At 42.4% G+C, this 18,631-nt stretch overlaps 2 protein-coding genes across 5 annotated transcripts in view; both read left to right on the forward strand.

The window, feature by feature from the left end:
* Positions 1 to 294: 294 nt before the first annotated feature.
* LOC115143559 (homeobox protein MSH-C-like) lies at positions 295 to 2,887 on the forward strand. The gene is made up of 2 exons (XM_029684060.2): positions 295 to 812; positions 1,329 to 2,887. The coding sequence occupies exons 1-2, from the start codon at positions 377 to 379 to the stop codon at positions 1,742 to 1,744; spliced, it is 852 nt and encodes a 283-aa protein (XP_029539920.1). The 5' UTR covers positions 295 to 376; the 3' UTR covers positions 1,745 to 2,887.
* Positions 2,888 to 11,977: 9,090 nt separating this feature from the next.
* LOC115142432 (patatin-like phospholipase domain-containing protein 6) overlaps positions 11,978 to 18,631 on the forward strand; it is a 36,190-nt gene continuing 29,536 nt past the window's right edge. For all 4 annotated transcript variants that reach the window (XM_065001505.1, XM_029681881.2, XM_029681880.2 and 1 more), the window contains exons 1-2: positions 11,978 to 12,060; positions 17,235 to 17,332. In XM_065001505.1, the coding sequence (XP_064857577.1) occupies positions 17,276 to 17,332 (57 nt within the window). In that variant the 5' untranslated portion in view covers positions 11,978 to 12,060; positions 17,235 to 17,275. The remainder of the gene's footprint in view (positions 12,061 to 17,234; positions 17,333 to 18,631) is intronic.

An 18,631-nucleotide genomic window follows, 5' to 3' on the forward strand; every position in this document is an offset into this window, starting at 1 on the left:
CCTCCCCACTGGTTAATTGCGCTAAAATTGGTCTACTTTGTGTTCCGCGGAGACAAAAAAACCCTTGAGCTATCAATGCACCAGCTCCGCACGGGGTCTGTATGATTAAAACTTCTTGTTGCTTTCAAAGGCCCTCTTGATGTCTCTTGGAAGGCAGAGGGCCAATGGGGACGGAGGAAAGGAGAGCTGGGAACGTCACGAGGCCGAGTTGAGACGATGATTGGACGGCGCGGAGAGGGGAACACGTACTGCCCTTTTATAGACGACCCCATCTAGTGAGTTGAGCTACTGGGCAATATTCTGACAGCGAGGACAGCACCAGACGCTATACTCTCGCAAGTGATTCGATTTTCCTGAGCTGGCCAGGCGGAGGTGTATGGCCCCGTACCCCTTTGAGATGAATCCCGTTGGCCTACCGGGGTCTCCGTCCCACGAGATTAAACTCCACCAGAAAGAACAGTCGGATACGGAGTGTGAGGAACTTCAACCCAAAGATATGACAACCGACAAAGGATACAAAAGTAAGACGAGCAGTCTTCCATTCAGCGTCGAATCATTGATTTCCAAGAAAACAACCTGCAGGACTTACTATTCTTCTCCCTCTTCGGATTCGGGTCTCGTTCAACCGAAGCCTGTGGCGGCGGCGGTGCAGATCACCGAACAGTTTTCTCCAAGGACTTTTTACGTTGAGAGGAAAGTTTCCCCAGAAAGCTCGCAGAGCGTGTCGGACTGTCAGAATGACGACAATCAAGATTTTTGTGAGAAAGACCAGAGCACTTGGTTCCAGACTTCATCTTTCTCGACTCCCCCCCGTAAGTCCCTGCTAATTAGGCCAACTATTCCCTATTGTTTGTCTATTATACTAATAATATATAGCAGTAGTTTCTCTATTATTAGTCTTATTATTGATGTATTAGATCGTTATTACCTCACATAGTAGATCACATATGTTGTCATCAGTGTGGTCGTGCCTGTCTATCCAAAAATATCTAGAATTTGCCTCGAAATGTCCCTATATCAGTCTAATAGTACAATGTAATTTCAGAGTAGCCTGATAGGTCTAAACTCTGCACCATTAGACAAAGTTTGTCATAGGCCTATTTTTAGAATTGGGAAATTGGTAGGCCTATCCATTAAAAGCCACGGTGCAGGAATAAACCTTATGGCAATGTCCTTAAAATGTATACGTTGTTTGGTGAGACTAATTGTGAAGAAAAAAATACGTTTTATTGTCACATAGGCGCAGTGAAATGTGTTGTTTTAAAGGGTCAGCAGTCCTTGAGTTTTTCATTTAATAACAATACTTTTTAATTTATTTGTCCCCCCAGGAAGCTTAAGTCCACCTCCATGTCCTTTAAGGAAACATAAAAACAACCGAAAACCTCGAACGCCTTTCACTACCTCCCAGCTGCTCGCTCTGGAAAGGAAGTTCCGACAAAAGCAGTACCTCTCCATTGCAGAGCGAGCCGAATTCTCCAACTCCCTCAATTTGACCGAGACCCAGGTCAAAATCTGGTTCCAAAACAGAAGGGCTAAAGCCAAGAGACTTCAGGAGGCCGAGTTGGAAAAGTACAAACTGGCGTCGAAACCCATGCTACCTGCCTTTGCTCTGCCATTCCCCCTGGGAGCGCACATGGGCTCTCCATCTCTCTATGGACATTCTAACGCCTACCCCAGGCCCACGTTACCTGTTCCGGGACTCTTCGGTGGACCTGTCACCTATGGAATGTATTATTTGTCTTGACCTAGATTGTGTATTTACATTTGAGAGAATATTATATGTCATTTGTATGTCTTCAAACATGGTTGCAACACTTAACTTTACTCCCTGTCTGAAACATGGATATATATTTTTTCCAGAAAGGCAACATTTCCCAGAAAGCCCATAGGCCTATATTTGTCTACGCGACAGAGATCATTTTTAGATATATGTTGTATACGCTCATTAAAGTCAAATAGGCCAATACTTGTGGGACATGTTCTCATGCCTAGATATGCTTAGCCAAATGTTGGCCACATTGTTGATTGAAGGATGGTGATTGCAAGATCATTTTATATCAAAGGCCTGTAGGCCTTATTTTGTATATTTCCGATAGCGATTTCTGATAGTTGAGCAATTATCAATGGCCAAGTTGTTAATGCACGTGAGGCCTTAAAACACAACCCGTTTGCCACTTGCAGCGTTTGTAATTGATCACTAGACCTATACATTGTTTTGTATCCATTTCGATTATACACAAAGGGGGGCATTAACATTAAGTTTATGTAATTTAACAGGACTAGACAACGGCAATATCCTCGTGCATAATATATAGCCCTGTGCGCCATGCAACGAAAAAAGTACTTAAAAACAGCCTTATTGAAAGTGCCTTCAAATACCAACTAGGCCTATTTTGAGCTCTCGAAAAGCTTACTTGAACTGTAAAATGTCTGTCATTTGTTCAACATTGACGATTTTTCACACTCAATTGTACGTGCATACAATTATGAAAAATCATGATCAACAGAATTATGCATGTGTACATTTGCCGCATTTTTTTTCCAGTTGCAAGCTCTGTAAATCCGGTTTATTTTCATGGTGTGAAATATTACTTTAGAAAACAAATGTGCATAAACGATTTGTACTTTTTCACTATGAGAGGCCTTAAGACCAATTACAAATGGGATATTTGTATGATAAATTGATTTTATTTTCAAGAAATATAAATAATATCATTGTAAATAGTGTTCACGTGTCCTGCAACTCTGATGGAAGAAGGCGCAGGAATATTGATATTTATTAAATATCTCTGTATCTGTACTGTGTACATACATGGTCTTATTTTAATTATTCACTTATACCTGTAAAAACTGAGCTCAGTAAATAAACATTATAATTTAAACTTCTGTTGAAATGCTTTTGTCTCGGTCAATGAACACTGATTACACGTATTACACCACACGGTGAACATCAAGATTGAAAGGGAAAATTGACTTGACAGGAACCAATGTAGGTCTACATTTTCTCCTCATTTTCTCTTCATTTGAAATGTGAGAACAATTTCTAATTTCAAGGTTCAGTATTTAGCCTCCATCTATTTTGAATAAAATGTGTATAATTCGTTCTTCTATGACGACTGAAATGGTAAATTGCTGCAACAAAAACGGCAAAAAAAAAGTGTTCTTGATACTTGCAATGTTTAAACGAACAATATCCTTAGGCTATATATGTTTCTTAACAATTTAATTGTTGTGCGAATTAGGCCTACTTTGACAAGAAAAACGGAAATTATAGGCTACCTTCACAAGACTAGACTTGTGCGGCTGTTGTAATATGCCCTGCACTACCAACATAATCATACGCTTTCATAATATTTTTCCTTGATATATTGTTTTATTTGTGTCTTGTGGCCATTTGATAAGATAAACGGTAGTTGAAACTACCAATGACGTTTGGATGCTATGATTGTTTTATTCATTTCTGTCATATTAAACACAACAACAGTAGATTTCCACCACTATTATTCAATCTATTTCTTAATTGCACATTAACCGTTGTATCATCAATGACCAAGCATTTCGTAGAGGCCTACTCAACAAGTGATGATATGTCTTCATTTCTCCCATGGTGGTTTAGGCTACAGTTTTGGAATGATATGGCATTTTTCACCACCAAGTAGCCTAGGGAACTTTAGCGAAATTGGGAGGATGTTCAGTATTTCTGAAATATGACAATCTCCAAGAAACCCGTCGTGATTCTGGAGTAGTGCCTAAGGGTCCTCATGTTGGAACCACCTCACACTCCAACACGGTAGTAGGCGATATACACTCATTATTTGTTTCCCGACCAATGGATGCACCAAAGAAATAGAAGCACTTCCACAGTTGCGCAGTGTGGGTAAACACATGGACGAGGTATTTTGTCAATTTAAGTATTGTAAAATAAAACGTTTTTGTAGCCATGTCATTTCTGGAAATATTATACCATGCAACGTGTGCTTGTCCTGCACGGCATATAATTATAACATTTTCCACACGTAGGCGTTCGTCTGAAATCTCATGTGTTTTGCATTCCGACCATGGCTGTAATATTGGTACTTACAACTTGCAAGTTTGTCGAACGTTTAGTTTGCAGAGTTAGCATTGAAAATGCAGTTACGTTTTACATTAGTGCTTGCAATGATTAAGCAGCGTTTTGCTCACCTGCAGAAGAAATATACACGCGTTGGCATGCTTGTACAATTCAAGACATGTGGCTGTTTCGAGTGTCACCACATTGTTTCTTGACAGCAGTACAGAAATGGCAGCTTGACAAACACAATAGCAATACCCAACGGAATCCATCATGTGTCTTGGCATTTCTCCTGGGTAAATCCATTTGAATTCGGTCACTTTGACAGCATCCCTTGATTTAACAAAACTTTCCATACATGGGGCGGCAGGGTAGTAAACGAAAGGTTGCAAGTTCGAATCCCCGAGATGACAAGGTAGAAATCTGTCGTTCTGCCCCTGAACAGGCAGTTAACCCACTGTTCCTAGGCCGTCATTGAAAATAAGAATTTGTTCTTAACTGACTTGCCTAGTAAAATAAAGGTAAAATACATTTTAAAAAATACATGTTTGTCCATGGTAGAAGCGGTCAGAAAGGGACTTTTTGGACCTGAATGCCAAAACATTCAGGAGATAAAGGTACTCAAAGTTGACTCATTTTGCATACCTTACCACATACCATGAGACATCCATGTCGTCATCACTGGAAAAGATAAACGGTTGAGTTTAATATAATTTAAAAGCTTGCAAACGGGGTTGTCAAAATGTGTTTTTTTTATATAAAAATGGACATTTTAACCTTTAACGTCAATTATCTAAAAACTCATTTAACTCTTGAGATTTTTCATATTTCCATATGTTGTAGTTTAAACCCCACTTTAAATCATCCGATGTTTTTGTGTTGTGCCGGCCATTGTTTGAGACACAGCACACTCTTGAATACAGGGTGAGTGTCATTTCAATCACAGGTCCATTCTATTTCTATTCCTTTACACCAGGCTTTTCCCAAACTAGGTCAGGCTAGTCATGTTTTGAAGGACGCGTGACTCGGCCTTTTTGTCGAGCCGGTTGGGGAGTTGCAGCTATGAGACAAGATAGTAATCACGAAATTGGGGAGAAAAAAGTTGATTAAAAATAAATCAATTGTACTCTCATTTTAGTACATTTATCAGCCAAAGCATGACACCCACACTGTATTCAAGAGCATGTTTTGTCTCAATCGATGGCGGGCACAACACTAAAACCTCAGATGATGTAATAGGCTCTAAGCTACAACATATTAAAATATGAATGGGTCTAAGCTACATCTATTTTTGGACTTATAAATTAATTATATGTACCCATTGATCCTTGAAGAATAGAATTTATAAATGCCTCATGAGCTTAATTCAACTGTTGTACCCCTTCAGAACCCAAAATGTTAGATTGTTTTACAAAGAAAATGTCAACAAACACTATATAGCCTCAAAACATGGTTAAAAGTATCATTTGGATATAATGGATGTTGCCTGTTCATGCCCTCTGTTCCTGTGTGCGGATGATCCTGCCATTAGAATAAGGAGACTGTTGAAAAGACCCTAAGCAGCCAACTGCCTAAAGTCAGGAAGTGGTTATCTGACAACAGACTCTCTGCATTTAGGCAAAAGAGAATGTATCCTGTTTGGTTGCAAACACAAAGTGAGAAAATCTTCCAACTTCTCAGTCAAGTGTAATGGTGTAGCGTGAGGGAAAGATAGTATGTTACATACTTGGTATGTTAACTGGACCAACACATGACAGGTGAACTAATGGTTGTGAAGGTCATTATAAAAGGTTTACTCCAGGACAAAGTGTTTTGGCAAAAGTAGCCATGTTTCTGGATACGGAGACTATGAGGAACCTGACAACATCTCCGATCCAGTGCCACTATGACTATGCTTGTATCTCATGGTTCAAGCTTCAAACGGCCCAAAACAAACTAATGAAAATTATCCTCAAACTCAGCTGTAGGACGCACATTGGTCCTAATCGTTTCAGGAAACTGAACTGGCTTCCGGTTTATCTCTAGGTGGTGCAGATCGAACTGTTGATGTTTTTTAAAGTTATATGTTGGACTAGTAACCCAAAGGTCGCAAGATCGAATCCCGGAGCTGACAAGGTACAAATCTGTCCGTTCTGCCCCTGAACAAGGCAGTAAACTCACTGTTCCAAGGCCGTAATTGAAAATAAGAATTTGTTCTTAACTGACTTGCCTAGTTAAATAAAGATAAAATAAAAACATTTAAAATACATGACCATGCCCCCGGTTACATGTCTGGTTATTTTAATTTCATTAGATGACCTCTATACCAGGCAGTATGTCGGAGGAAAAGGAAGGCCCTAAAAAATTGTCAAAGACTCCAGCCACCCTAGTCGTAGACTTCTCTCTGCTACCGCACGGCAAGCGGTACCGGAGCGCCAAGTCTAGGTCCAAATAGCTTCTTATTTATATAAGACTCCTGAACAGCTAATCAAATGGCTACCCTGACTATTTTCATTGCCCTCTCCCCTTTACGCTGCTGCTACTCTCTGTTTATTATCTATGCATAGTCACTTTAACTCTACCTACATGCACATATTACCTCAATTACCTCGACTAACATGTGCCCCCAGTACATACCGGTACCCCCTGTAGATAGCCTCTCTACTGTTATTTTACTGCTGCTCTTTAATTATTTGTTATTTTGATTTTTACTTAACACATATGTTTCTTAAAACGGCATTGTTGGTTAAGGGGTGATGAGTAAGCATTTCACTGTAAGGTCTACACCTGTTGTATTCGGCGCATGTGACAAATACAATTTCAATTGATTTGACTCTCATAGCCATCACACCAAAGCCAGTGTGGCCAATATCAGACCCGTTTGCTATAGGAGCATGTCTGGAAAAAGCTATTTCCTTAACACTGGTGCAGAGGAATGGAATGGTGTACCAAACCATATAATATAAATTCCTACGTTCAAAGTCCCTAAGATACACCTTAAGAAATGGTTTATGGGCAAAATGCTTTAAAACTGCACAGGCTTAAATAAAGTATAATTGTTTTCAATGAACGTTACATGGTCATCTATTTTATTCCTTTTACGGTTTCGTCCCTATTTATGAGATGTATTTTGTTTCTATGTTATAACGTTGTGTATATTTTGTTTTCATGTATTTTCATGAGGACCACAATGGAAATACGTTTAAACGTTTTGTGTCAATCCTCAGTGATTTTAATGGCATGGTACGGTATCTACACGTGTGGTTGTATTGTGTTTTAAAATGGTCAAATACACCAATGGGAAAATGTGTGTGGAAGGTCTCGTTCAAATCAAAAGGTGTGCGGGCATAAAGTCAAATGGATTTACCCTCCTTTGCTGCTACTCTTTGTTATTATCTATGCATAGCCACTTTAATAACTCTACCTACATGTATATAATTACCTCAACACCGGTGTCCCCGCACATTGACACACCGACTCTGTACGGATACCCCCTGTATATTGCCCCGCTATTGTTATTTACTGCGGCGCTTTAATTATTTGTTATTCTTATCTCTTACTTTTTGTTTTGTATTTTCTTTAAAACTGCATTGTTGGGTAAGGGCTTGTAAGTGAGCATTTCACTGTTGTATTCGGCGCATGTGACAAATAACATTTGATTTGATGTGAAGATGCGTAGTGATGCCATCTCTGCCAAGTCAGTGGCACTCATTTACCAAATACTTTCAAATACAATATTAGACAAAGAATATCAACTCCCGCAATTGTACACTTTATACATGATCTAATAGCAATATTTTATTTAATAGCAATATTGGACCAATGGGGCAATGGACTCGTGTATCTGTTCCATTATGGCTGTGAGCGCACAGTCAACGCCATTGAGGCCATCTCCATTATCTTCTACTACCACTATGAGTTGGTAAACAAACGGAATGGTTGCACACTGCCACCTGGATGTGTTGTTTGAACAGATATAAAGCCAAGGGGTTGGGATGTATACTCATGTTTGCTAATGAGTATAATTCATGGGTTGATTCCTCTTGATGACCCAGATGGAATTATGTGAGCCTTCCTTAACCCATAGGATGTTCCACCCAGTTAACCACTTCAAAATGTTGAAAGTCCTCAATTGTGCTGCCCAGGCTAAAACAGGATTGTGAACACTAGAGTCCTCTGTCTCGATGGGCAGTGCATGGTCAGGAAAAACGCATTGCCCTAAATGTTAGGCCTATTTGACTTTATTTCACTCTGTTCATCTCTGAAATGTGTGTCTGTCCGGGCATTTTGCTCTGAGGTAATGGTATCTTCCTATCCCTCAGAATACAAATTCAGTTGCCTACTTGGAGGCATCCAAGGCCCACATCGTCCATTATTCAACAGAGGTGACCATCCAATACATGCATAGAGTAGAAGACTCACTCTCACTCTCTCTGACACACACACACACACACACACACACACACACACTGCAAACTGGAGTGAGAGTCCATACTGTCCTCACTGTTCTCCCTCTCCCTGTCTTCTCAGCTGGAGAAGTGTGTGTGTGTGTGGGGGGGCGAGTTTTAGAAACCCTCTCCTAACCTGCCACGTTAATTATCCTAACCTGCTGTGTAATACAACCTAACCTGTTACGAAATGTCACTTCTGCTTGTCAAAACCGGCAGCCTGCTTTCAGAACAGTGTGAGTTTCCACTAATGCGATACACATGTAAAAGATATGTTCCAGGTAGAATGTCCCAGATAATAAACGCTATTGTGTACTGACAAGTTTTTACCACTGGGTGGCAGTATATGTATGTATTTGGCTGCAGGTTGAATGTGGCACCTAGACTCACATCCCTAAACTCAGCAAAAAAAGAAATGTCCCTTTTTCAGGACCCTGTCTTTCAAATATAGTTAGTAAAAAAATCAAAATAACTTCACAGATCTTCATAGTAAAGGGTTTAAACACGGTTTCCCATGATTGTTCAATGAACCATAAATTGAATCAGAAATTAATGAACATGCACCTGTGGAACGGTCTTTCAGACACTAACATTAAGGTCACAGTTCTGAAAACTTAGGACACTAAAGAGACCTTTCTACTGACTCTGAAAAACACCAGAAGAAAGATGCCCAGGGTCCATGCTCATCTGGTGAACATGCCTTAGGCATGCTGCTAGGAGGCATGTGGACTACAGATGTGACCAGGGCAATAAATTGCAATGTCCGTACTGTGAGAAGCCTGATTGTCCTCGCAGTGGCAGACCACGTGTAACAACACCTGCACAGGATTGGTACATCCAAACATCACACTTGTAGGCCTGTTGTAAGGCAGGTCCTCACCAGACATCACCGGCAACAACGTCGCGTATGGACACAAACCCACCGTCGTTGGACCAGACAGGACTGGCAAAAAGTGCTCTTCTCTGACAAGTCGTGGTTTTGTCTCACCAGGGGTGATGGTCGGATTCACGTTTATCATCGAAGGAATGAGCATTACACCAAGGCCTGTACTCTGGAGCGGGATCGTTTTGGAGGTGCAGGGTCCGTCATGGTCTGCGGTGGTGTGTCACAGCATCATCGGACTGAGCTTGTTGTCATTGCAGGCAATCTCAACGCTGTGCGTTACAGGGAAGACATCCTCCTCCCTCATGTGGTACCCTTCCTGCAGGCTCAACCTGACATGACCCTCCAGCATGACAATGCCACCAGCCATACTGCTCGTTCTGTGCGTGATTTCCTGCAAGACAGGAATGTCAGTGTTCTGCCATGGCCAGCGAAGTGCCCGGATCTCAATCCCATTGAGCACGTCTGGGACCTGTTGGATCGGAGGGTGAGGGCTAGGGCCATTCCCCCCAGAAATGTCCGGGAACTTGCAGGTGCCTTGGTGGAAGACTGGGGTAACATCTCACAGCAAGAACTGGCACATCTGGTGCTGTCCATGAGGAGGAGATGCACTGCAGTACTTAATGCAGCTGGTGGCCACACCAGATGCTGACTGTTACTTTTGATTTTGACACCCCTTTGTTCAGGGACACATTATTCAATTTCTGTGGAACTTGTTCAGTTTATGTCTCAATTGTTTAATCTTGTTATGTTCACACAAATATTTACACATGTTAAGTTTTCTGAACATGAACGCAGTTGACAGCGAGAGGACATTTCTTTTTTTGCTGAATTTAGTTACCTCGGCTCACGGCACACTTTTCATACTTGCACTAATGTATGAAATTAGTATTGTGAATGATGTAAGTTTTGTTTGTCGTTAGCTGAATTTATTTATGTCAATGCTGAATTACTGTATGGATTACATTTGAGTCCTTTAGCAGACACTCTTATCCAGAGTGACTTACAATTAGTGCATTCATTTTAAGATAGCTAGGTGAGACAACACATCAATTGTATAATGTTAATTCTCCCTCAACAAAGTATTATTAGTATTTATATAGTATTTGGGAAGGGGGGGGTTCAGACAGTTTCGAAAGATGGGCAGGGACTTTGCTGTCCTGACTTTAGAGGGAAGCTTGTTCCACCATTGGGGTGCCAGGACAGAAGAGCTTTGAATGGGCTGAGCGGGAGCTGCCCTCCTATAGACGTGGGAGGTTCAAGAGACCAGAGGTGGCAGAACGGAGTGCTCGGTTTAGGATGTAGGGTTTGAGCATAGCCTGAAGGAAAGGAGGTGCAGTTCCCCTTGCTGCTCCGTCGGCAAGCATCAGGACCTTGAAGATTATATGAGCTTTGACTGGAAGCCAGTGGAGTATGTGGAGGAGCGGGGCGATATGGCAGAACTTAGGTTGAACACCAGGCAGACTGCGCCATTCTGGATAAGTTTCAGGGGTTTGATGGCACAAGCGGGGAGCTCAGACAAGCAGAGTTGCAGCAGTCTAGATGGGAGATGACAAGTGCCTGGATTGGGACCTGCGCCGCTTCCTGTGTGAGGAAAGGTCGTACTCTATGGATGTTGTAGAGCATGAAACTGCAGGAACGAGTCACTGCTTTGATGTTTGCAGAGAACGACAGGATGTTGTCCAGGTTCTTTGCACTCCTGGAGGGGAACACTGTGGATTTGTCCACCGTGATGGAGACGTATTGACGCGGGCAAGCCTTTCCCGGGAAGAAGAGCAGCTCTGTTTTGACGAGGTTGAGCTTGAGGTGGTGGGCCGACATCCAAGCTGAGATGTCTGCCAGGCACACAGAGATGCGTGTCGCTACCTGGGTGTCAGAAGGGGGAAGGAGAAGAGTAGTTGAGTGTCATCCGCATAGCAATGATAGGAGAGATCATGTGAGGACCGAGTGACTTGGTTTACAGAGAAAACAGGAGATGGCCTAGCATTTTGGATGTGGCATTACCCTAGTTATATGGCCTTTAAACCATAACAATAGTGATTGAATCAATCATCCCTCATTCAATACTAAATACTGAGGAATATCATTATATTTGATAAATTGTTGCCTCATCCTTTCGATCTAATATACATCTTGGTAGATGTCTGAAGATTCTGTTTTTAAAAAATGACACAAAACGTTAATTTAATATTATAATGATGGCACCTGTAGAAGGTGGGCAATGTCATGGGCTACATACCCAGTTGATTGAGATGTATTGTCATTAGTTTGTAGTCAGGTTCAAGGATCCATCATAAATATTTTATTAGCAGCTAACGTGAGTGTTCAGTTATCAAGATTAATTTACTAAAATCATGCATGATAATAAACATTGTACAGTACATTTTTGATTTGTTGTCTCTTGTTACTGGGTAGTGTAATCGTCAGTCATATACACCTCGCCAATCACAGGTCTATTTATAGCGTCCCCTTCTCAACCTTGCAGCTCGATTGGCTACTTCTCTCATCTAAAGGTAGGCGGGCTATGTTGCGACATTTCATCCCTGGATGCAGATTGGATTAGATATGCACAATATCAGATTTTTGATTGGCCTGCGGCTCGTGTAGAATAAAAATAGGAGGAGTTATGATACAGATAATTTCCGCTATTGGTGTTATTTGACAGTACTGTAAAGATTGACGAGAAACACGCAGTTCAGGTAAGGGCGGTTATCGTTTTCACTTAACAGGTCAATAAATATCATGTAATTGCTAGTGGGAGGTATGTCTAGCTGCATAAATTGACATATGTATGAGTCTTTGTGATAGAGATTGTGTCACCAATGTCCAGATAGTGCGCGGGCTGTGCCGAGCATGTCAATCAATAAGCACTGTCCCTGCGGAGGTCAAAAGACAGCATCTTTGCATTAACAAGATTCTGGTGGCTTTTCTACACGGGCCGACTTGGTGAAATTCGAAAGCGACAGTATTTGTACATTAAATTAGATTTTTTTCTACGGCTGGTTGGTCTCATCGTAAACAACGATCTAACGTTAGCTGTTGTGTTTGCATTATCTGTCATCATATGCCACTGCTAACGAGAGGGGACCATAGTTAACGGCTAGCTAGCGAGGTGTATGATGCTTGCCTGCTGTTTCAAAGCGTGTCAACTTAGCTAGCTATACTGTAACCAGGCTACTGAATGTTTTGGTGTAGAGGCACACATTGTAACTGTTAGCTATGTACCTAGCTAACTAGCTACAAAATAATGAGATTACTTAATTGAGTTCAAGTTTCTAATGGGCTTTCCAGAACATGTTTGGCCCTGTAGTACTGCTAAGGTAGATCAGTGCCTAGACACGAAATTAGCATAACTTCACCAGTTTCATTACCGTACTCTGCGCAAAAACACACCCACGGTTTGCGCAGGTCCGAACGAGAATGCGGCTACATTAGATTCAAATGAACGAGTTGAGGCACGATCGATTTGATGTGGAGAAAGACAACCCTCTCTGTCACCATCAATTCATCGGACAGGCCCTGTCCCGACTTCTCTGTTTACAAATGGCTCTTTATAGCTACTAAAGGGCCGACCAGGTGATTAATGAGGACTAGTAATGCAACACCACACGCCAGAGTTGCGAATTATGCAACAACTATTTTGACATAGACACCCGAGCTGACCTACTATTGCCACACTGTCCTGCTACGGTTCACGCGACTCATGAGCTACTAATGCATGTCACACGAGCTATAAAGTAGTTTTAACCTACACATTTGAAAACGGTAATATGGTTCATGCTAATTTATAGACTTTTTAGAGAGCAACGGTCAAGTTGAGCCATATCCGTATGCAGGTTTCTGTTCTCTATGACCCTAGTTATTGCTCATCACAGAAAGTTGGCTCAGTCACAGTTCATGTAGTTTCTGTCGTTGCTGCCATGACACAGTAACGATGCCATCCTTATCTGCAATAAAACATGTCCAAGCCCAATCAGTAAGCCATGTAATTGTTGTATAGTTATCTGAAACGAAGCACGCAAAAAGGGCCAGACCAATTCATTTGAGCAATCTAGTAGGCCTAGCCTATGTCCCAGTCCATTGTCCCCACAGTCGTTTTGTCTGTTCTCTAGGGTCTGACAGGCTGACCCAGTAGAAACAACATGCTATAGGCTGTTGTTGGTGGTTGTAATCCCTGGCCCAGAATGTGCAGTGTACGTAAATAAAACGGGCTTGGTTGTGCTATTCTTGCTCCTGGTGTGAGTGGAGGAGGAATGACGAGAGAGGGAAAGGGAGTTAGTCCATGCCTGGCCTTGGGACATCAACACTGGCAGCATTGTTTTTATGAGGACAATGGGAGTAGCCACCCAGCTATATGGAGGTGTTACCGGAGAGTGTGAGAGAGACAGTTCTAGTGTCGGCTTCTGCTAGAGGAGATTTGTAACATTTACTCTTTTCACTGACAGTGATCTTATTACCCTGTAATAATTCTGCTAGCCTTGTAGTAGTAGAGCGCAATGAATGCAATAGAGTTAGCATGGGCCTACGTGTTACACAATCGTATATACACTGACAACCCTTAATGTTCACTGAGGTGGCGTGAAGGGACACGGACACTCGCTCTTGGGATCATTGGACACGCAGTACTTTATGTTTGCCTGATTGATTGTATTTCATCCTTCGAGAGCACATTCTGCCCACGACCAAAGCCTAGCACTGCAACTGTGAGTGAGGGGCAGGGAAAATGTCATGATGAGCAAATGGAAACGTGTATGTTTTCCATTCTATATGATTAACCCTGGGACTCCTTGTTGTCTATACAGCACAGACCAGCAGAGCATGTGATGTTTCCAGAGCCAGGCAGTACTGCTTGGCTGGGTGGAATCACGGCTAGGCCTAGTTTACCATGGTATTTCATTCAAATGGGCATTCATAAACATAGGGATATTCAGTAGTTTGGGTGCTTACAGTTTTGCTTCAGCAGTTGGTTAAGTGAGTCAAACACAAATGAATGGTGGAGGATGAGCGAGAGAGAGAGTGTAGTTGAGAGAGAATAGACCTTGACGCTACTCGTCCTGTTTCAGGTCTGTTTGTGACAGGCTGTGCAATATGACAGTCCACTGTCAGCCACTCTCTCGGATTTGATTTCATCCAATGCAGCTCTCGGGGGCGGCAGATAGCCTAGTGGTTAGAGCATTGGACTAGTAACCGGAAGGTTGCTAGATCGAATCCCCGAGCTGACAAGGTCAAAAACTGTCGTTCTGCCCCTGAACAAGGCAGTTAACCCAGTGTTCCTAGGCCGTCATTGAAAATAAGAACAAATTCTTAACTGCTTTGCCTAGTTAAATAAAGGTAAAATAAATATTAAAAAAATTGCCTCTGGTTCCTAGACCATGATGTCATAGATTATCCCTTTAGCTGGAGTTCAAAACGTACATACAGAGCATTTGGAAAGTATTCAGATCCCTTCACGTTTTCCACATTTAGTTGTGTTACAGCCTTACTCTAAAATTGATGAGATTTTTTTTTTAATCCATCCACACAATACCCCATAATGACAAAGGAAAACAGGTTTAAAAAAATTAGTATTCAGATCCTTTACTCTGTAATTTGTTGAAGCCGCTTTGGCACCGATTACAACCATGAGTCTTCTTGGGTATGAAGCTACAAGCTTGGAACACCTGTATTTGGGGAGTTTCTCACATTTTTCTCTGCAGATCCTCTGAAGCTCTGTCCGGTTGGATGGGGAGCGTTTCTGCACAGTTATTTCCAAGTCTCTCCAGAGATGTTAGATCGGGTTCATGTCTGGGTTCTGGCTGGGTCACTCAAGGACATTGAGACTTGTCCCAAAGCCACCCCCGCGTTGTCTTGGCTGTGTGCTTTCGGTTGTTGTCCTGTTTGAAGGTGAACCTTCACCCCAGTCTGAGGTCCTGAGCAGGTTTTCATCAAGGATCTCTCTGTACTTTGCTCTTTTCATATTTTCCTCAATCCTGACTAGTCTCCCAGTCCCTGCAGTTGAAAAACATCCCAAAGCATGATGATGCTGCCACCATCATGCTTCACCATAGAAATGGTGCCAGGTTTCCTCCAGATGTGACGCTTGGCATTTAGGCCAAGAAGTTCAATCTTGGTTTCATCAAACCAGAGAATCTTGTTTCTCATGGTCTGAGAGTTTTTTTTAGTTGCCTTTTGGTAAACTCCAAGCAGGCTTTCATGTGCCATTTACTGAGGAGTGACTTTCGTCTGGATACTCTACCATAAAAGCCTGATTGGTGGAGTGCTGCAGAGATCGTTGTCCTTCTGGAAGGTGCTCCCATCTCCATAGAGGAACTATGGAGCTCTGTCAGAGTGACCATCAAGTTCTTGGTCACCTCCCTGACTAAGGCCCTTCTCCCCTGATTGCTCAGTTTGGCCTCATGGCTTGGTTTTTGCTCTGGCATGCACTGTCATTTGTGGGACCTTTTATATAGACCGGTCTGTGACTTTCCAAATCATGTCAAATCAATTGAATTTACCACAGGTGGATTCCATCCTTGAAATGTTTCCAAAACTTGATTGATCACTGGAAACAGGATGCACCTGAGCTCAATTTCATTGCAAAGGGTCTGAATAATTATGTAAATAAGGTATTTCTGTTTTACATTTTTAATATGTTTCTCTAAAAAAATTGTGTGTAGATTGAGGATTTCTTAAAATTGGATCTATTTTAGAATAAAACTGTAACGTAACAAAATGTGGGGAAGGGAATGGACTGAACTTTCCCAATGCACTGTACTAGGCCTTAACCATATCACATTAGCTTGTATGGCTAAATATCTTTCTGTTTGCCTAGCTAGGGTATGTTTGCTCAGTTTCAGTGGGAGTCAATGGAGGTTTGAATGCAAAGCTAGCTGCTTGTTTGTCTGTGCTCAGCGTGTAGCCTTGTTTGGATTGTATACTTGCATTTGTTTGTGTCAACAAATGGTTTAAGAGAGCGAGAGGGAGGGATGGAGAGAGGGGGAGATGGTGGAGGGTCTGGAACGTCTGCTGTGATAACTGGATGGAGTGGGAGGAAGAAAAGTAAAGAGGCGAGATGAAGGGAACAGATGGGGGTGGAGTTTCATTGGTCAGGGCTAGGCCTAAATCCCAGGAGTATTAACCCAAATAGGGCTGGGGGGGTAAACCCTCTTAGAGGACCAGCCCTCAGGGAGATGGTCAGGGGGGGGGGGGGTAGTCCAATGTCAACTGGGCACGGCAGGATTGTCTGTCTCTCTGGATCATGTGTCCCAAATGCCACCCTATTACCTATATGGTGCACTACTTTTGATTAGTGCTCAGTTCAAAAGTAGTTCACTGTGTAGGGAACAGGATGCCCTTTGGGATGTTGCCTGTGTGTCATTGGAGCACTGTTATTATCTCTAACTCCGTTTGGGACTGGGAGAGGATCATGTTGCCAGTTTCAGTGGGGGAGGGGAACGGATGGGGATTGGCTGAGAGGCTCTGCGGTTTATGCATAAACACATATACAGTACGTATCTATAAACAGCAGTACCTCTGAGAAACCTGGATAGGTGACTTTCCCAAAGTTCCCAGGTTTTCCAGGAGTATTCTGGAATTTCTGCTTGTTGCCTCCTGATTCAGGGACTTTTCCAACCCGGGATTTCTGGAAAACCTGGAGATTTTTAGGAATGTAACCAGAATTTTGCAACCCTAAACCTGGACAACCTTTACAAAGAGCAATGAGTCATAATTGCATACTAGAAAGTATTTAGAATCATTTTGTTAGTCATTGCTCTTCGTAAAAGTCCAGGTTTCTCTTCCAAGCTACTAAAAAGCTATTTGCTTTACTGCTTGTGTGTGAGATGTGAACTGTAGCCTGTATGTCTAATGCCAACTTCCTGTTTTGTCCCCTTAGAGGCCGTTGATGGACCAGCCTGGTGAAGAGGCGGGGTTAGAATGGGACAGAGCACCTCGGAACAAGAGGGCCAAGAACATGCAGATGCCCCTCTGGAAGTAAGAACACACACACACACACTCCTGTTCTCTACCACTTACTCTGGCCCCATTGACCTCACCAACTACTACAGTACCGCTTCCATAGAGCGAGAGAGAGAGTGTGTGAGGGGATACCTAGTCAGTTGCACAACTGTATGAATTCAACCGAAATGTCTTCTGCAGTATGTACAGTATCCACCATCTCTCAGAACATAACCAACCTCTCATCAATAATTGCAGCTGAGTCCTTTTCTCTTTCGTCTTTTCTCCTGATCAATAAGCACTGACCGCCGTTCTCCTCCAGCTCAGTCACTGATTGGCTGAGAGCCAGAGTACTAAAAGCCCATTGGCCTTGCCCCATAGTTATACAGGTTCTGATTGGCCATGTGACCAGTGGTCAACTCAGCCATCCCCTTCGCTCTCTCACACTCACACACACACACACTTTCTATTGCAGCAACACTGTATATAAGCTTATCTCTGAGCTAAGATCTCCACTCCTTCAATGAGTCATATAGGGCCTAGTCTTAATCAGTGAAGGCATTAGAACAGGGAAGGTCCGTTTGGCAGGACATCACTCAAGTTCTACCATATCCTTCTGGAAAAAAAGAGTCCTATTGATTTGAAGTTAAAGTGACCTCAACAGACAAGAGACTCTCACTGTAATTTCTCTGCTATGGTCCCCAACTGTGTGGTTGTGTGTGGCATAGGAGTTCGACATCTCTCTTGGCTCTCTCTCACTTGTTCCTTCGGTCTCTTGTATGCTCTCAAGTTTCCTCATTCCCTTTTTATCTTTCTAATTTGCTCTGTTTCTTGTTCGCACGCAGGCTATTAGATTGCATCATGTGTCAATGAGATCTGTGTTATTGTCTGGTGCAGCAGAGTAAAGAAGTAGCAGTCACTTGTCCTATTATTGGTCTCAGAGCCAGGCTGACATGGGTGCAAGGCAACTAAACCAATATTGACAGAAGGCAATTAGGCTTACTGTATAATAATAGTGATCATCATCATAGGTATTGTTTGGGAGTTGTGTTGTCCCATATATTTATATGGAGCTATTTGAGTTAAGCTGGGTAAAGAAGGGAAGGAGGAATGAACAAGTGGGTTGGGGTGCTGACAAAAGAGGATGTTGAGGATAAATAGTTAGGCCAAACTAAACACATTGGGTGACCGGATGTGCTTTTAAAGCCCCTCTGGGAATCGTCAGACCTGATTCCACCCAGATGAAACATTTCTACTTCATCATTCCTCCTTCTCCTCTGCCATTCCTTTCCCTGGGCATGGCAAATCCCAAAGCCTGGATTCCTTTACACATCA

Source organism: Oncorhynchus nerka, linkage group LG15, assembly GCF_034236695.1.
Source record: "Oncorhynchus nerka isolate Pitt River linkage group LG15, Oner_Uvic_2.0, whole genome shotgun sequence".
NCBI lineage: Eukaryota > Metazoa > Chordata > Actinopteri > Salmoniformes > Salmonidae > Oncorhynchus > Oncorhynchus nerka.

What these genes read in the sequence shown, in the direction of transcription:
- LOC115143559 (XM_029684060.2), top strand. Translation starts at nt 377, where the DNA reads ATGGCCCCGTACCCCTTTGAGATGAATCCCGTTGGCCTACCGGGGTCT. An exon ending in ATCTTTCTCGACTCCCCCCC is followed by an intron (nt 813 to 1,328) that starts GTAAGTCCCTGC and finishes TTGTCCCCCCAG; the next exon opens with GAAGCTTAAGTCCACCTCCA.